At 39.3% G+C, this 15,266-nt stretch overlaps 3 protein-coding genes across 4 annotated transcripts; 2 read left to right on the forward strand and 1 right to left on the reverse strand.

Moving 5' to 3' along the window:
* Nucleotides 1-211: 211 nt before the first annotated feature.
* On the reverse strand, nucleotides 212-5,817 carry LOC110928894 (uncharacterized protein At5g08430). Of its 2 annotated transcripts, none has more exons than XM_035988297.1 (10): nucleotides 5,480-5,817; nucleotides 4,570-4,649; nucleotides 4,276-4,463; nucleotides 2,680-3,601; nucleotides 2,379-2,476; nucleotides 2,236-2,295; nucleotides 2,077-2,127; nucleotides 1,877-1,947; nucleotides 1,142-1,308; nucleotides 212-813 (listed from the first exon to the last, which is right to left on the reverse strand). In XM_035988297.1, exons 1-10 carry the CDS (start codon nucleotides 5,578-5,580, stop codon nucleotides 440-442), a joined length of 2,112 nt encoding a protein of 703 aa, XP_035844190.1. In that variant the 5' UTR covers nucleotides 5,581-5,817; the 3' UTR covers nucleotides 212-439. The 2 variants fall into 2 exon arrangements, with proteins under 2 accessions (XP_035844190.1, XP_035844188.1); XM_035988295.1 differs by having other exon boundaries at nucleotides 212-816; nucleotides 5,480-5,814.
* Nucleotides 5,818-7,149: 1,332 nt separating this feature from the next.
* Nucleotides 7,150-7,914, forward strand: LOC110931395 (protein FAR1-RELATED SEQUENCE 5-like). The gene has a single exon (XM_022174792.1). The coding sequence runs from the start codon at nucleotides 7,150-7,152 to the stop codon at nucleotides 7,912-7,914; it is 765 nt and encodes a 254-aa protein (XP_022030484.1).
* A 6,251-nt stretch (nucleotides 7,915-14,165) lies between these two features.
* Nucleotides 14,166-15,056, forward strand: LOC110931396. The gene has a single exon (XM_022174793.1). The coding sequence runs from the start codon at nucleotides 14,166-14,168 to the stop codon at nucleotides 15,054-15,056; it is 891 nt and encodes a 296-aa protein (XP_022030485.1).
* The last annotated feature ends 210 nt before the right edge of the window (nucleotides 15,057-15,266 follow it).

Raw genomic sequence — 15,266 nt, forward strand, 5'->3', positions numbered from 1 at the left:
AATAATAATAATAATAATAATAATAATAATAATAATAATAATAATGTCACCTCTATAAGCACCCATTAACTTTAAAAAAAAATAAACAAAATTATTTTTACCAAAGTTAATAATTAAAACTTAAGTCAAATTTGCTCAGTTTGTCATATATCAGCAAAGCTATTTCAACTATGTACATGTGAAGCAAAAAGCCTCAACAACAAAAATAGCAAAACACCAGATTTAAACACAAAAAACAACTAAAATAGGCAGAGAGTTCAACACAACACAACGAGACCAATCTTACCTGTTCTTAGACTATGAACAACATGTTTCCAAAACCACTGGTCTCTTGCTCTTATATAATACCACCACTAAAAATAGACTCATGAACTGCACATACTACTTTGACTTCAGCAAAGTCAAAACATAAGTTTCAAAAGAACCCCTGAAAACATGATCATTTTATAAAAAAAGCAAGATTCAGCACAGCAGTCAGTGGCTTGGCCTGTTCTTTGCTTTCGTTTATCTTATAAATCATGGATTTTGATGCAGCTTGGGTCTGGCTCCAGTTCTTGAGCACCGATAACGATACGGGCCCCACCTTTTCACCGCTCAGGCATGTAACGAACCATTGAGAGCTTTCAGTGTCTTCAACATCCGCCTTGCTTATATCATCCATGCTTGACTTTTCTTTACTAAAGTCAAACAATTGACTTGGACTTTTGACAATAGATGGTTTACTTGACTTTTCTTGCTTCTCCAGGGAACCAAAAAATTTCTCCAGTTTCATCGCCATTTCGTATGTTTCAGATGCGGGCACTTCTTCTTTCACCGCTTTTGCACAAATAAATTGCAGATTTATTGACTTACTTTGTACAGGATAGAAACATTGTGCTTCTTTATATTAATTACAAAAAAAAAAAAAAAAAAAAAGTAAATCACGAAAGTAGCCATTTTTCTAATCTCTATGGTCATTGTCAACACAATTTTATGTATGTGAATCTATACACAATATGCGTCACGTATCACATTAGTTTTGAGTCATTTGTTAGGGAAAAAGACTGATGTGCGAGTAAAACTATGAGTGATTAGTTTCTGAAATAACTATATAGGTATTAAACTTCCAAGAAAAATGACTATTTTCGTGATTTTATCATACCTGAAGTGATACCGAAAGCAGCCGATGACGAATGTGTTAGAATAGATTTTGGTGAATCTTTGCTGTCATCTTCAACATCTGGAACCACACTTGGAAGCGTTTCTAGTAATTTTTGCTTGTTTTTTTCATCTAGCAAGAGTTCCCTTTTTCTCAAGTACTCAAACAGCGTAAAATAGACACATAGGTCAAGGATCACATAAACCTGATCAGCCGTTTACCATCATTTTTTTCAGTTTTTAATTATTTTTCTTATTAATATGTACAATGTTCATCAACTGTTTCAATCATTTTTAAGGATTTTATACAAACAAATTTGAAAAATATAAATATAACAACCGGTTCAATCAGTCCACACAGCGAAACCTAATGATTTCGGATGGGTTTGCAATATCGTGACATCGTACATAGAGGTTCTGCCGAGAAATTTTGTCAAAACCAGCCAAACTGAGCTGTGAACACCCCTAAATTTAGATTAGTATAGAGTAAAAAAAGGGGTAACTGCACGGTACCCCTGACCGCGGGAGGGATCTCCCTCCCCAAGCTAGCGACCCGGCAACGCTGCCTGGCGGTGACTACCCAGCCGTTTCGAGGGGAGCGAAGAGCCTGCAAGCAGGATTCGAACCCGAGCACTTTAGGCCTCGAACCGGTTTAACTAGGGTGCCGGTGGCCATTGGGCTGACACCCAATGGTTAGATTAGTATAGAGTAAGTTCCATCAATTACTGAAAAAGGATATTCTTTTCTCCATCCTTTCTCGTTTGCTTGGTCGATGCGATGTTTCAATATGCCAAGCTCTCGAGGAATCCACTAATTAACAAAAAATGATTATAGCAAGTAGCAATTGCATTAACCAACTTATATACTTAAAGAGGTAATAACATTAGTGAGAAACAATAAAGTTAGGTAAATAATATACGAATGGTTACTCGTACATACATGTGTCACAATGTCCCTGTGCAGACTCCTAGCCTTTTCTTCAAGAACTGTCTGTAATACAAGTCAACATGGTCAGTTTTGTATATGTAGATATACATTTGTAAAATACAATTCTATTGCAATATATGTTAGGGAATGCACAATGACTTTTAGGCTTACCAACTCAAGCTTTTGAAGTATTCCGGATTTCACTTTCTTTTTTAAATCTTGACATTCTTCCTGAAATTTTACGACGTTCAAAAACGGTTGATCGTTTAAACATTAAAAAAAAAAACAGGAGAAAAAATCATATTCATCACAACCTCAGAGAAGTCATCATCCGACAGCGAAGTGATGCAGATATCTGTTTCTGATGCTTTCAGAATAAATTCATTTTCATCAACCAAACATTTCTTTACACCTGAAAAAATAATTTATAAAAAAAAACTGCATAAAAACAAATAACTTTAAATATATCAATTTTTAAACAATAGAATTTCTCAAACACTTAAACGACTAAAAACACGATTATTACAACAAAAGCACATCCAAACACCATTTATTTGTATTGATTTCTAAAATAATCATCTAAAATAACAAAAATATCAAAAAGGAAATACCTACCTGTTATTTGCATAAGCTGATAAGAACCCCTTGAAAAGAAACCATTTGTATCTTCTTTAACTCTCACAAAACTTCCTACTACTTTACTCTTGAAGCTCTCCGGTTCTTTAGTAAACTCCTGCACTAAACTCCTTCTCAAATACACTAGCCTAATGTTTTCAGGCACAATTGCCGCAAACTGGTAATGCGAAACATCTGTCACATCCTCTTGTTTCTCTACTACTTTACCGTCATTATTCTTTTTCTTCCTTTTATTGAGCACCACCACCTCCTTATGTTCATGATCAATTTCCTCTGATTCATACCGTAAATCATCTTCTTCTTCTTCTTCTTCATCTTCATCTTCGTCGGATGACACCTGATTTTCAGCCAAATGGGTCTCCAAAGAATCATAAATTCTATTCATTCGTATTGTTTTTCTTTTAAAAACGGACCGTAACCATTCGTCACACTCGACTATCTTGTTCTTTTGGATTAGATTCTTTTCCTGACTGTATCTTTTAACGATGTTTTCTAGCTCACGTTGAGATAATGCAATAGATGTATCTTTTCCTATGTAGGTAAGAAATTCGATGACGCGCGTTGATCCCCATCCCATGAACTCTTCCTTGTTTGACTTTGACTTCCCTTTGACTTCCTTTTTTACTTTTGTTTTGACTTTTTTCTCTAAAGGTTCAGGCTTTGCTCTTTTCATTTTCTTTCCAGAACCGTGTGGTTTCTTTTCTTCATTTTCTTCAGAATCCGAACATTGGTACTCATCACTGTCGTCGTTTTGGTCTGAATCGTAATTTTTTCCAGATTTCAGTTTTGTTTTCGCGGATAAGAGTTCCTCAAGAGTCAACTTTTCAGTGTCATTAATAATCTCCCAATATTCCTTATATAGAGTCTCGTACGTGTTCCGATTGTTAAAGTCTACAGTTTCCTGAAAACCAAATTCCAAGTTAAGAATCGTTCAAAAACTATTATCGTTTTTGTTAAATTATATTAACTAGGATTTTAACCCGCCGTGCGTTGCGGATTCGTCGTAACTCGTATTTATACTGTATATTTGACCCGACTCTTTACTTAAAAAAATTACATCGCCATCGAATGAAAACGTAGTATATTTGACCTGACTTGCTTTCAAATACAGTTTACGAACGTACACAAAATAAGTAGAACATAGATAAAAAAAAGTATAATAATTTGTACACGTTGCAGTGCAAAGTCGTAAAAGTCATTTAAACCAAAGGAGGTGTCAAGTTATTAAGTAGAAAAGGTTAAGAAGGTCAAAGTTGTCAATTACTGAAAGTTAGAAGTGAATGTGCAACTTACTTAAAGATAAGGGTTAATAATGTTTAATGTCAAAAAATTAAAGGTGTAAATTGGAAAAAGTTAAAAGTGTAAGAGCCTTAAAGAAATGGAAAAGTCAAAATTTGAGGGTTAAAAGAGAAAGGTCTTCACCGACCTTTCTCTTTAATAGTATATAAATTCGTATCATTTAGCACTTGCTAGTTTTGAATATAGTTTCTATCAATTTAGAACAGTTATCAAACAATCATATGTGATTGAACTCTAAAACATAAACAAGGTAAAAATGGTAATTTCCGAAAATACCCCCTCAGAATCAACATCTTTCTTTTCTTCCACAAGTAGTGTAAGCTTCAAGCAGTGCTCACAGAATCCTTTCTTCCCTTTAACATGAACAAAATCGGCAGATTTGATACAACGCCCGCAAACACTCTTTGGACAGCAATAGCATTGGAAATCTGAAGCTCTTCTACAAGTATCACATTTATGCCAATCTGTAAACAAGAAATGCAATCAAATTATTTGTTAATCACCATAAAAAATATTTAAATTGGCGACAACTTTCATAATGTCAATAACACTTTTAGTAATCAAACTTACTACATATAAACCGGCTTTTAGATTTCCCAGAGGACTCATCAAAGTTTACACATTCAGGATGGTACGATTTCAAGCAATCCCTGAAATAATAACAAAAAAAAAAAAAACTTAATATATTATAAATAAATACATACATATTCGGCTATATAGACATCGACTTGATCAATGGAGGGTGGTCCCAAGGCTAACGGAAAAGGCTACATCCAGTCGGTAACTATGACCCGACCCGACCCAACCTGACCCATATAACAGATGATTTAACAGTTGACATCATGTATAGCAAATGCTCAGATCATTGAAGAAATCATCAAAGTGGAAAGCTAAAGGTGTTTTTTTTTATTCAATAGTGAACTACCATAACAACCGATTTGGGGGCTTCATGAACTCATATCTTTAACCAAGTCAAAAGACCTAAATGCCCTTAAGTCTAGGAAACAAGCGATCAAACAATGTCTTTTTTTTTAATAAATTAAGTAATGTTTGTCAATAAAATCCTCCATAACACTTGATTTGGGGTTTCCTGAACTCATATCTTTAACGAAGCTAAAATACCAGAATACCCTTGAGTCAACAAACATGCTTTCAAACAAGGTTTTTTTTTCAATAAATTAGGTAACGACGTAATGTTTGTCAACATCATCCTCCATAACAATTGATTTGTCTGAACTCAAATGTTTAACCAAGCTAAAAGACCAAAATACCCTTGAGTCAACAACAACAGACATGCATTTTTCAATAAATTATAAGTGATGTTTGTCAACATAATCCATAAGAATTAATTTGGGGGTTTCATGATTTGACGAAGCTAAAAGACCAAAATAAATACCATTATTTATGTCTACTAAACAAGAGTTGTATAAACAAACAAACAGAAACCGATGAAGAAAACATTGAAGAAAAACAGACTCACTTATGATCACAAATGATCAAATCGCCACCATCTTTGCATTGAAAGCACCATTCTTCACAGTCATCTTCATTTTTCTCAACCCTTTTCGCTTTCTTCTTCATCTCTGCAACGCAATGTGTGATCAACAAACCCTTTTCCTTTAACACAATCGGCTGTGAAACACGATCATCGGAAGAAACCCATTTCAGGAAGAATCATTCGGAGAAAGATGAGTGGGTATCTGGGGATGATTGATGAGACCACTGGACTGGACTCTGTTGAAAAGCAGGAAAGGACAGATACTTTTTAAAGAAAAGGGTTTTTGGTTGGTTGGTGGGTGGGTTTTGGTTTTGGGAGACGTTTCTAATTAATTAAGGGTTCTAATAAATCACATGATATCATCTTATTCTAATATGGTTTATACGGGCCGTATAAGGTTATACGGCCCGTATAGAATAAAGTGAACCGACAACCGACTTGTCGGTTCACTTTATTCTATACGGGCCGTATAACCTTATACGGCCCGTATAAACCATGTTAGAATAAGATGATATTGTGGTCGTATATATATTATACGACTACTTTATACGGGCCGTATATATCTATACGGCTCGTATACTATGAATTTCCTTTATTTTATTGTTTTATTATTATTTGACGCGACGTATTATTCCTCGGTTCACGTGCGAATAGACGTAAGATTCTCTGATTCGATGTTATATTCCTCGATGCTCGTGCGATTTATGTGATTAGACGTTAGATTCCTCGATATTCGTGCGAGTTATTTGATTCGACGTTAGATTCCTCGATTTGCGTGTTAATCATTTGAAACGATGTAATATTCCGTAAAATTCTCTATATAAACGACAATAATTTCATTTATTTTCATTCAACTTCTATTCGTTTCTTCTATTTTTCTCTGTATTCAAATTATTTACGCTATAATGTCGGGTTGGGGTAACTTTTTTAATGTGTTTGATAACGAGGCGAATCAGGGGAGTTATGATAACAATGAAGATAACAAAGCGGGCATGTTTGATCTGAATGCTCCGTTCGATCCCATTCTTGCGTCTGATGTAGGTCAGGATACTTGGGGTTTGGATGCAATTCAGCCTAATTATGCTGGTTATTATCCATCGCAACACCCGGTTAATTTTGAAGCCCCTCCTGTTAGTTTTGGACCACCGACTGATAGTTCTCAGTCTCCTACCATAAGTGATGGACCGCGCGGAGGGTCCAAATGCTGACCAGAAACATAGTGAGTTTCAAAACAAGAAGGTATAAAATTTAATTATACGTTTATTTGTTGTACGTTAACTATTTTAGTGTTTTTACGTTTGATGTTGTTTTTATTAAAACCTTAGATTAGGGTTGCTCAACGGGTCGTGTTCGCGGGTTGGTGGGTTCAACCCGACCTGAACCTGAAAATTTTACACAAACCCGAACTCGACCCGAACCCGAAAATCGTACCATACATAAGAACCCGAAAATCGTACCATACATAAGAACCCGAAAAATGTGTAACAGGTCATGCCGCCAACCCGACCATGTTGACCCGAACCCGACCCGTTAACCCAAACGGGTTCGCAGGTTCAACCTGGAACTGACCCGAACCCGTTTATACTAAAGCTAAACCGATTGGTTAATCATTAATTGACACATATAAGTGTTTTCGTTAGGAATTCGCTAGCATGGATGAATTGGTAGAGTGGTGTAGAGACGTTGGACGCGTAAATGGCTACGCCCTCGTCACCAAACGCACCATCTACGATAAACAGGGTAGCGGTCAGCCGTTAAAAATCAGGCTTACGTGCGATTGTGCCGGCGAGTACAAATCAACAGCCACGGTCAGACGCAGCGGGACCAGGAAAACCGGTTGCAAGTTCCAACTGATCGGGGCATACAAAAAGAGGTTAGGTTATTGGGAACTAAAGGTTGATGAAGCTAAACATAACCACGAACCATTTCTGTATCCAGAGGGTCATCCGTCCCTAATGAGGCTGACTCCATCAGAAGAGAGGACGGTGGAGCAAATGACGCATCAGAACATAACACCACGAGACATTCTTGCTGCCATTAAAGAACAAAACCCCCATAATGTCTCAACAAGAAACACCATATACAACGCTCGGGCCAAATTGGGTCGAATGGAACAAGTCGGCGAGACTCCAATGCAGATACTTTTCGACCGGCTGGGGAAGGTTGGGTTTGTTTTTTACCATAGAACATCTCAAAACGGCGAACGGGTCGAGGATGTTTTCTTCATCCACCCGGAGTCGAACATGTTGTGGCGCGCCTTCCCGCATGTGTTGCTTATAGACGCCACCTACAAGACGAATCGGTACAAAATGCCGCTAGTCCAGATTACCGGCGTTACATCCACGTTGATGTCGTTTTGCATTGCTCATGCGTTCGTAAGCAACGAGAAACAGGAAAACTTCACATGGGTTCTATAGAGGTTGAAACACTCATTAGACAGTGTTATGGAACCCCATGTAATAGTAACGGATAGAGATCGCCCCCTAATGAACGCATGTGCAACCGTGTTTCCCAGGGCTAGACATTCATTGTGTAGGTGGCACATACAGCAAAACATCTTCAAACATTGCAGGAAAAGCTTTAAAACAGATGATAAATGGGAAAGGTTTCTTTACAAGTGGGGCGAGCTAATTAACTCAACGACCGATCATGACTACAACTACTGGTACGAGCGAATACGATCAAACTTGCCACGCAAAAAAACCGATGGTAAGTTTTATATAATTTTTGTTTAATAATCGTATTTATTTGACTTGTCTTAACTGTACTTGACTTTGATTACAGAGATTATGAACTATTTGGATTCAATCTGGTTACAACCATATAGAGACCGGTTTGTTTCGTTCTGGAGCGACCAACATCTGAACTTCGGTCAACGTACAACGCACAGGGCAGAGGGTCAACATGCCCTTTTGAAGCAGTACCTAGGCGACTCTAATTACACCCTGGAGAAAGTGGTACCACTTATCGATAAGCTCATAAGAAACCAGGTGACAGAAATCAAAGGCAGCATTGAAACAAGCAGGAGTCGAACATTGGGTCATCATAACAAACCAATATTTAATCTCCTACTAAAGAAGGTTTCACATGCCTGCCTAGAGTTGATATCTGACGAAGTAAATGAAATAGAAAAATTAATGTTATATAACCGTACATGCGCGTGCCGTTTGTATACAAGTTGTGGGTTGCCATGCGCGTGTCGGTTGGAACCGTATACAACGAATGATAATACATTATTCGACCAACCACATTTTATAATCATAGCCTTTCATCACGCAAAATCTTATTGACGTTTTATGTTGTTTGTTGATATGTTTCTTAGGTGAAATGATCCCGTTGGAGTTGATAGACACTTTTTGGAGAAAGTTAAATTTGGACTCCATAGTGGAACTGAGCAAGGTGGACTCTTTCGACTTAGACGGCGAATTTGCGCTTCTCAAACAACATTTAAGTGCTCAGCCGAGAGAACTCAAAAAAAACTTGATTCAAAAGATGAAGGAGTTGGTACAACTCAATAAGATGAAGCTTAAACAACCAGTTGTGCAAAAAAACACACGGGGTCGTCCAACTTTAAAAGCTCAGCAACAAAGGAAGGATGATTCGTTTAGGGAGCCTTCTAGACACAGCTTTTTTACAACGCAGGACCAGTATAGTGATTCACAAGATGGGTTTGGCACACAAGAGTCAACGATCGAACCTACCAGGCACAGCTCGTTTGTCGAGTCACAAAGTTATTGTACTGAAACACCTATGTTCTTCGGCGAGATTGTGAAAGGCCCTAAGAATTCGAAAACGAAAAACAAGGTCGCAAAATCAAAGGAAGAGCCACCAGATTTACCTTTGCTGCCTGTCGGACAAGTTAATATGTTCTTGCACTTCCAAAAAAAGTTCATTCCACCGTGCTTCTATCCACACCTCAGTCACATACAAAATGTGCAGGGTGATGGTAATTGTGGGTTTCGATCTATAGCGGTCGGCTTATCGCTTAAAGAGTGGGAGTGGCCGTTCATACGGCAGCATCTTCATGACGAGTGCAACCGGTTCCATGAATTTTGGATAAACATAAATGAAGTTGAGTATCAACAAGTTCTGGAATCATTAGTTTGGCCCGACCAAATAGTCGGAGCACCTCGACATAAGTGGCTACAAATGCCATTCACGGGGCTTCTGATAGCAAACCGGTGGAATGTCATTTGTCTCTTATTAAGTGACATTGGTTGTGCTTCATTTTTTCCCATGTTCAAAACAGCCGAAGAAAGTATTCCGCATCGAACAGTCGCGCTTGTACATGTACACAGGAACCATTTTATTCACGTCAGATTAGAAGGGGAATATCCAAAGCCAACCCCATCAGGATACTGGCGACAACCGACACGGAATACGCCAGCAGAAAGTTGGTATCACTATTACAAGGAACGTATTGACCAATATAATACGATCGTTGATGAATATAGGACCAGGGATTACATAGATATAGGTACCCTATGAATATAAAATGTTATTTACATGTTTTGACAATTTGTAATGATCAACATACATGTTATATAAATGTGTTGGCAACTTGTTGAAATTGAATTTGAAAAAACGTTTAAACGAATCAACGTTAACGCATACATACCGTATTTTCGTCAGTTCCGCATATAGTAATTGAAAATAAATGAAAAATACTGAATTGTATACGGGCCGTATAAAAATATACGCCTCGTATACAGTGATCGTATATTAAGTATACGACAGAATTAAAATAAATTAAATTAATGTATACGAGCCGTATACACTTATACGGCCCGTATACACAGGAAAAAAGATCGTATAAGTTTTATACGACCTCATTTCCACCATACGGCCTCAACATTCCACCAAAAATTATCTCGGTTTTCTCTCGGATTGTTCTTGGACAGCGTTCTTCGGCGTTTTTGGCGTTTTCTTTTCGGTTCTTCCTATACGGTACGTTTTCGTATAGTAAACTTTCAAATTCCGTAACATGTTAGATTGTGGTCTTGTATAGTAAAGCGTAGATAGGCGTAACGATTACGATTGTATAATTCAATTTGAAAAAAAAATTGAAACAAAAAATTGTAACTGATTATTCAAGTATATACGGTCGTATAAAGTGTATACGACCGTATAGTGTTTGCAAATTCAAACATTATACGATCGTATACACTTTATACGACCGTATACACTTGAGTAATTAAAGGTTTTACGATCGTATACATTATATACGCTCGTATAACTTTTGAATATTCAAACTTTATACGATCGTATAATTATATACGGTCGTATACCTGTTTGAATATTCAAACATTATACGAACGTATATTTTATATACGGTCGTATACTTGTTGAATATTCAAACATTGTACGAGCGTATTTGATATGTACAATACGTTCGTATACAAGAACAGTATTCGTATAATACGTTAACGATAATCGTATGGTGATTGCTAAGTTGTAATTGTTATTTGTTACAGACGATATGGCTGAGTCATCACCAGCTGGTGCGGCCCGTAGAGGTCGAGGTCAGGGTCAGGGTCAGGGTCGGGGCCGTGGACGTGGACGCGGACGGGGACGTGGACAGGACGAGGAGGTTGTGCACGATTTTACTGAGACGGGGCAGTTTCTTAGAGATATCCCCCGAGGTACGGTTGCCTATAGGGTTTTGGGTAAATTACGGGAGATGGTGCTGGGTGCGCCTCAGACCATAGATTTTCAGTTTTTGACCGATATTGGAGCGTCCGGTCGGGTCCGGGAGTTCATGCCAGCTAACTCCCCGTGGGACCGCTTATTTGATGTCGCCGCAGAGCGGGCTTACAGGGAGATAACTTTAGAGTTCTTATCGACCTTTTCATTTACGGACACCCGGGGTGGGGGTTTTCAGCATTTTTTGATGAGAGAGGCCGTAGCTTTTACTATTTGAGGCAAGAGTCAGAGGATGACACTTCCTCAGTTCGTTGTTGCCTTGGGTCTGTACTTACAGGAGGACTCAAGGTCCCGCGCATTTTTTGATGCGCCAGTCAGCACGTCCACTGACGTGTTGTGGCCTTGGCACACTATTGGGTTCGGGGAGTTCGCGAAAGAGAGTCAGCGATCCCCGAAGGCACGGGCACAGATCTTTACGACCCGTGTCACCCATACCTACATCGGTGTATAGCCGTGACGATCGCCGGTCGTCATGATAGCAGGGAATGGGTCACCCAAAATGACCTATTCTTCTTGCACGACTTACTTACCGGCGGGAGGGCCAACTTGGCGTACAAGTTGGCCGCATATCTTGCCGAGTACGCTTTTAAGCGAAGGGTTTCTTTCGCCTCCTGTCCCCGCAGGTGGCAAGTGATATGACCCTGACACGCCAGCTTGACAGGGTTGGGAGGGACACAGCCCTATCGATGGGTTTATGGTGTGGGTGAGGGACCCCGTGGAGGGGGTGGTGATGAGGAGGGAGACGAGGGAGAGGGAGGCGAGGGCGAGGGAGATGGAGGCGACGAAGAGGGAGGCGACGGAGAGGGAGGCGACGGAGAGGGGGTCGCTCATACTGTCGATCGATCACAGGTAGTTGCGGAGGAGTTACAGGGTGATCCCCCGTACGTTCGACGCAGCGTGAGACAGCGTGTGATGCCTCCACCGGGGGTGGAGGAGAGACTCGTTCAGGTCGAGTCGGATGTAGCTGCAGTCAGAGGGGATTTAGCTGCAGTCAGAGGGGATTTAGCTGCAGTGAGAGAGGATGTACGGTGGATGGTCGAGGCGATTGTGGCTATGCATTCTGCCGCGCCCCTACCTCCACGAGCTGGCGCTGCACCACCACCACCACCGCCGTAGCTGCTTATTGTATTATTATTATTTTTAGGCTTTGTAATTTTACGTTTGAAACTTTGTAAAAGTTTATCTTTTTTGTGGTTTAGATGTAAAACATTATAAATATTAATGTTATGTTTAGATGTTAACTTGTTTGTTTAATAATTGTTGTCGTAGTTTATCATAATCATATCACATATTTATCGTTTTACATAGTGGAAACTTACTAAACATTATAAATACGTTTAACTAGAAACTCGTAACATAATCCGATATATACAATACTATTTTAAAATTTACAAAACTTATTAAACGGTTTCCCGATTGCAACAAAAAATTAACTATTCTATACATATTTATCGTTTTACAAAGTGGAAACCTATGAATACATTTAACTACAAACTCGTAACATAATGCGATATATAAAACACTATTTTAAAATTTTCAAAATTTATTAAACGGTTTCCCGATTGCAACAAAAAAATTAACTTTTCTATACATATTTATCGTTTTACAAAGAGGAAACTTATTAAACATAATAAATACGTTTAACTACAAACTCGTAACATAATCCGATATATACAACACTATTTTAAAATTTACAAAACTTATTAAACGGTTTCCCGATTTCAACAAAAAATTAAACTTTCTATACGGGCTATACGGGCCGTATAACATTATACGGCCCGTATACAGATTTCAAAACTAAAAACCCTTGTCCAACCTTCGAAACAATATGCAAGTATGTATACGACCCGTATATAATATACGTCCCGTATACATATAAAAACAAAAAAAAAACATTCAACTCATTAAATTCTGTGCATTCACATTCTATACGGCCCGTATACAAATAGGGATGTGAAAATAAGATTATAGGGGTGTGGAAATAGAACAACCCTTAATTAATGGATTTGGTGAATGCTAGTAGTTTTTTTTTTCAAAGACCGTGGTTTGGCCTGCCACGTAGGTGTCACCTCACTAAGAATAGAAGACCATCCTCTTCTAAAGATGCAGGGACTACCCAACCTATAATAAAAACAAATATATAATAATATATAATAAAGAGGAGAGAGAGAAGTCAGAGGGGGGCCCACAACATTTGCCTCGTCTCCAACGGCTTGGAGAAGCCGGGAAGGACGCGACGACCCAGGGGGGGTGCTACGTGGCCGACGACCCGAGACGGGGAGGGGACGACTCCAACACCCGATGTTCTAAGAAAACGTCTAAACACATCCATTGAACGCCTCTGGGGGCGTTTTTTCAAAAATTAGGTTGGGGCGTGCCAAAATTAAACACCTGATCAAGATTTTTTTGGTTAATCATGCCGCTACACACATTTCTTCATTAGTTTTAGTTAAAAAAACAAAAAAATAATAATTGGGTAATCATTGGATTGGACATTATACCACTACATCTATTTTAGAATAACGCCCCATAATGCCCCATTGTTGACTGAACCGCCAGATAACGCAAAACGCCCAATAGTGAAAGCATTATCTTCTCATCCCACTACACATAATCTAAAACTAAATTAGTATATGTTTAGATGAACAATGTTTGATAACGCTCTAAATTTAGAAAATAATTATTAGTGATTATATTTACCATATATATTGTTGTAATTGAGAGAATATTTCCTAGTCTTTAGAATATGCTCGTTTCCATAGTTACCTGTAATTATGTATTATTAATACTCTAGAAATCAATGAGAATAGGCAGATTTGTGAAAATAACATGGTATCACAACCTTGTTCTATACCCCGATCCTAATCTCCTCCCTGACTTCGGTCGCCGGCCACGGTCGGAATCCTCAAAACCAAACCTTTTTTTTCTGTTTTTTTTCCTTCTGCTTGCTGTTTAACCCATCACAATGGGTGACACCACCACAACACCTCAATCACCGAAAGCCACCTCTCAACCACTTCACCCGGTTTATTCCGTGACTAACATCCAACAGAAAGTTCGCATTCTGGATGGAGTCAAAGTCTCGTACACATCGTGGGTTCGCCTTTTTCAGTTACATGCTCGCGGTTATCGCGTTATAGACCACATTGACGGTACGAAGCTACCCGCTGACACTGATTCGTCATATGCCTCGTGGTTGGAGATCGATTCTATCGTTCTCCAATGGATTTACGGGACGCTCTCTGACGATCTTCTTGCCCGGGTTCTTACCGGCGAGTCCACTGCCCACCAGGCCTGGGTTCGTATTCAAAATATTTTCCACAATAATAAAGGGGCTCATATCGCTGCTCTAGAACACGAGTTCGTCAATATGACCCTTAAGTCCCAATCCTCTTTAGAAGTCTATTTCCAGCGCTTGAGGGAACTTGCGGATCAACTAAATGACTTGCTGGACACTCCTGTTAGCGACAAGCGACTAGTCCTTCAAATGGTTCGTAGCCTTCCATCCGAGTATGACACAATGGGGTCGATCATTAATCAATCCCTACCACCGTGGGAAGAAGCTTGTGAAATCCTTCTTAATGATCAGAAGCGTCGTGCTGCCCGAGATCTGCTGTCTGGCTCTCCATCCATTGCTGCTGCTGCTCAGACTAATACCAACCCTCCTCCTGCAACCGTTGCCCCACCTGCTCGTGAAAACTCTCGTGACATCCGTCCTCGGTCTACTCAGGCAAGAAACCGTGGCAGAGGTCGTAACTCAGGCCAAAGGAACACCAATAATTACACGGGCTCTCCTTACTACTATCGTCCCAGCAGCAATATGCATTACCCTTACTGGGCCCCACCTCCCTATTAGGCTCCCCCTCCATGCCCATATCCAACAGCAGGAGATTGGACTCAGCCTTGGTCACCTTTTGGGCCTCGGCCCACTTTAGGCACTCAAGCACCCTCGGCCCCACATCCAGACCCGTCTGCTCCATCTTCGGACAAGCAAGCCCAGGCCCACTACACTGATCTGGACGCTTTGGACCCAACTCAAATACCCAACTCAAATACCCAACTCAAA

The sequence above is a fragment of the Helianthus annuus genome, chromosome 3, assembly GCF_002127325.2.
Source record: "Helianthus annuus cultivar XRQ/B chromosome 3, HanXRQr2.0-SUNRISE, whole genome shotgun sequence".
In the NCBI taxonomy this organism is placed as follows: domain Eukaryota; kingdom Viridiplantae; phylum Streptophyta; class Magnoliopsida; order Asterales; family Asteraceae; genus Helianthus; species Helianthus annuus.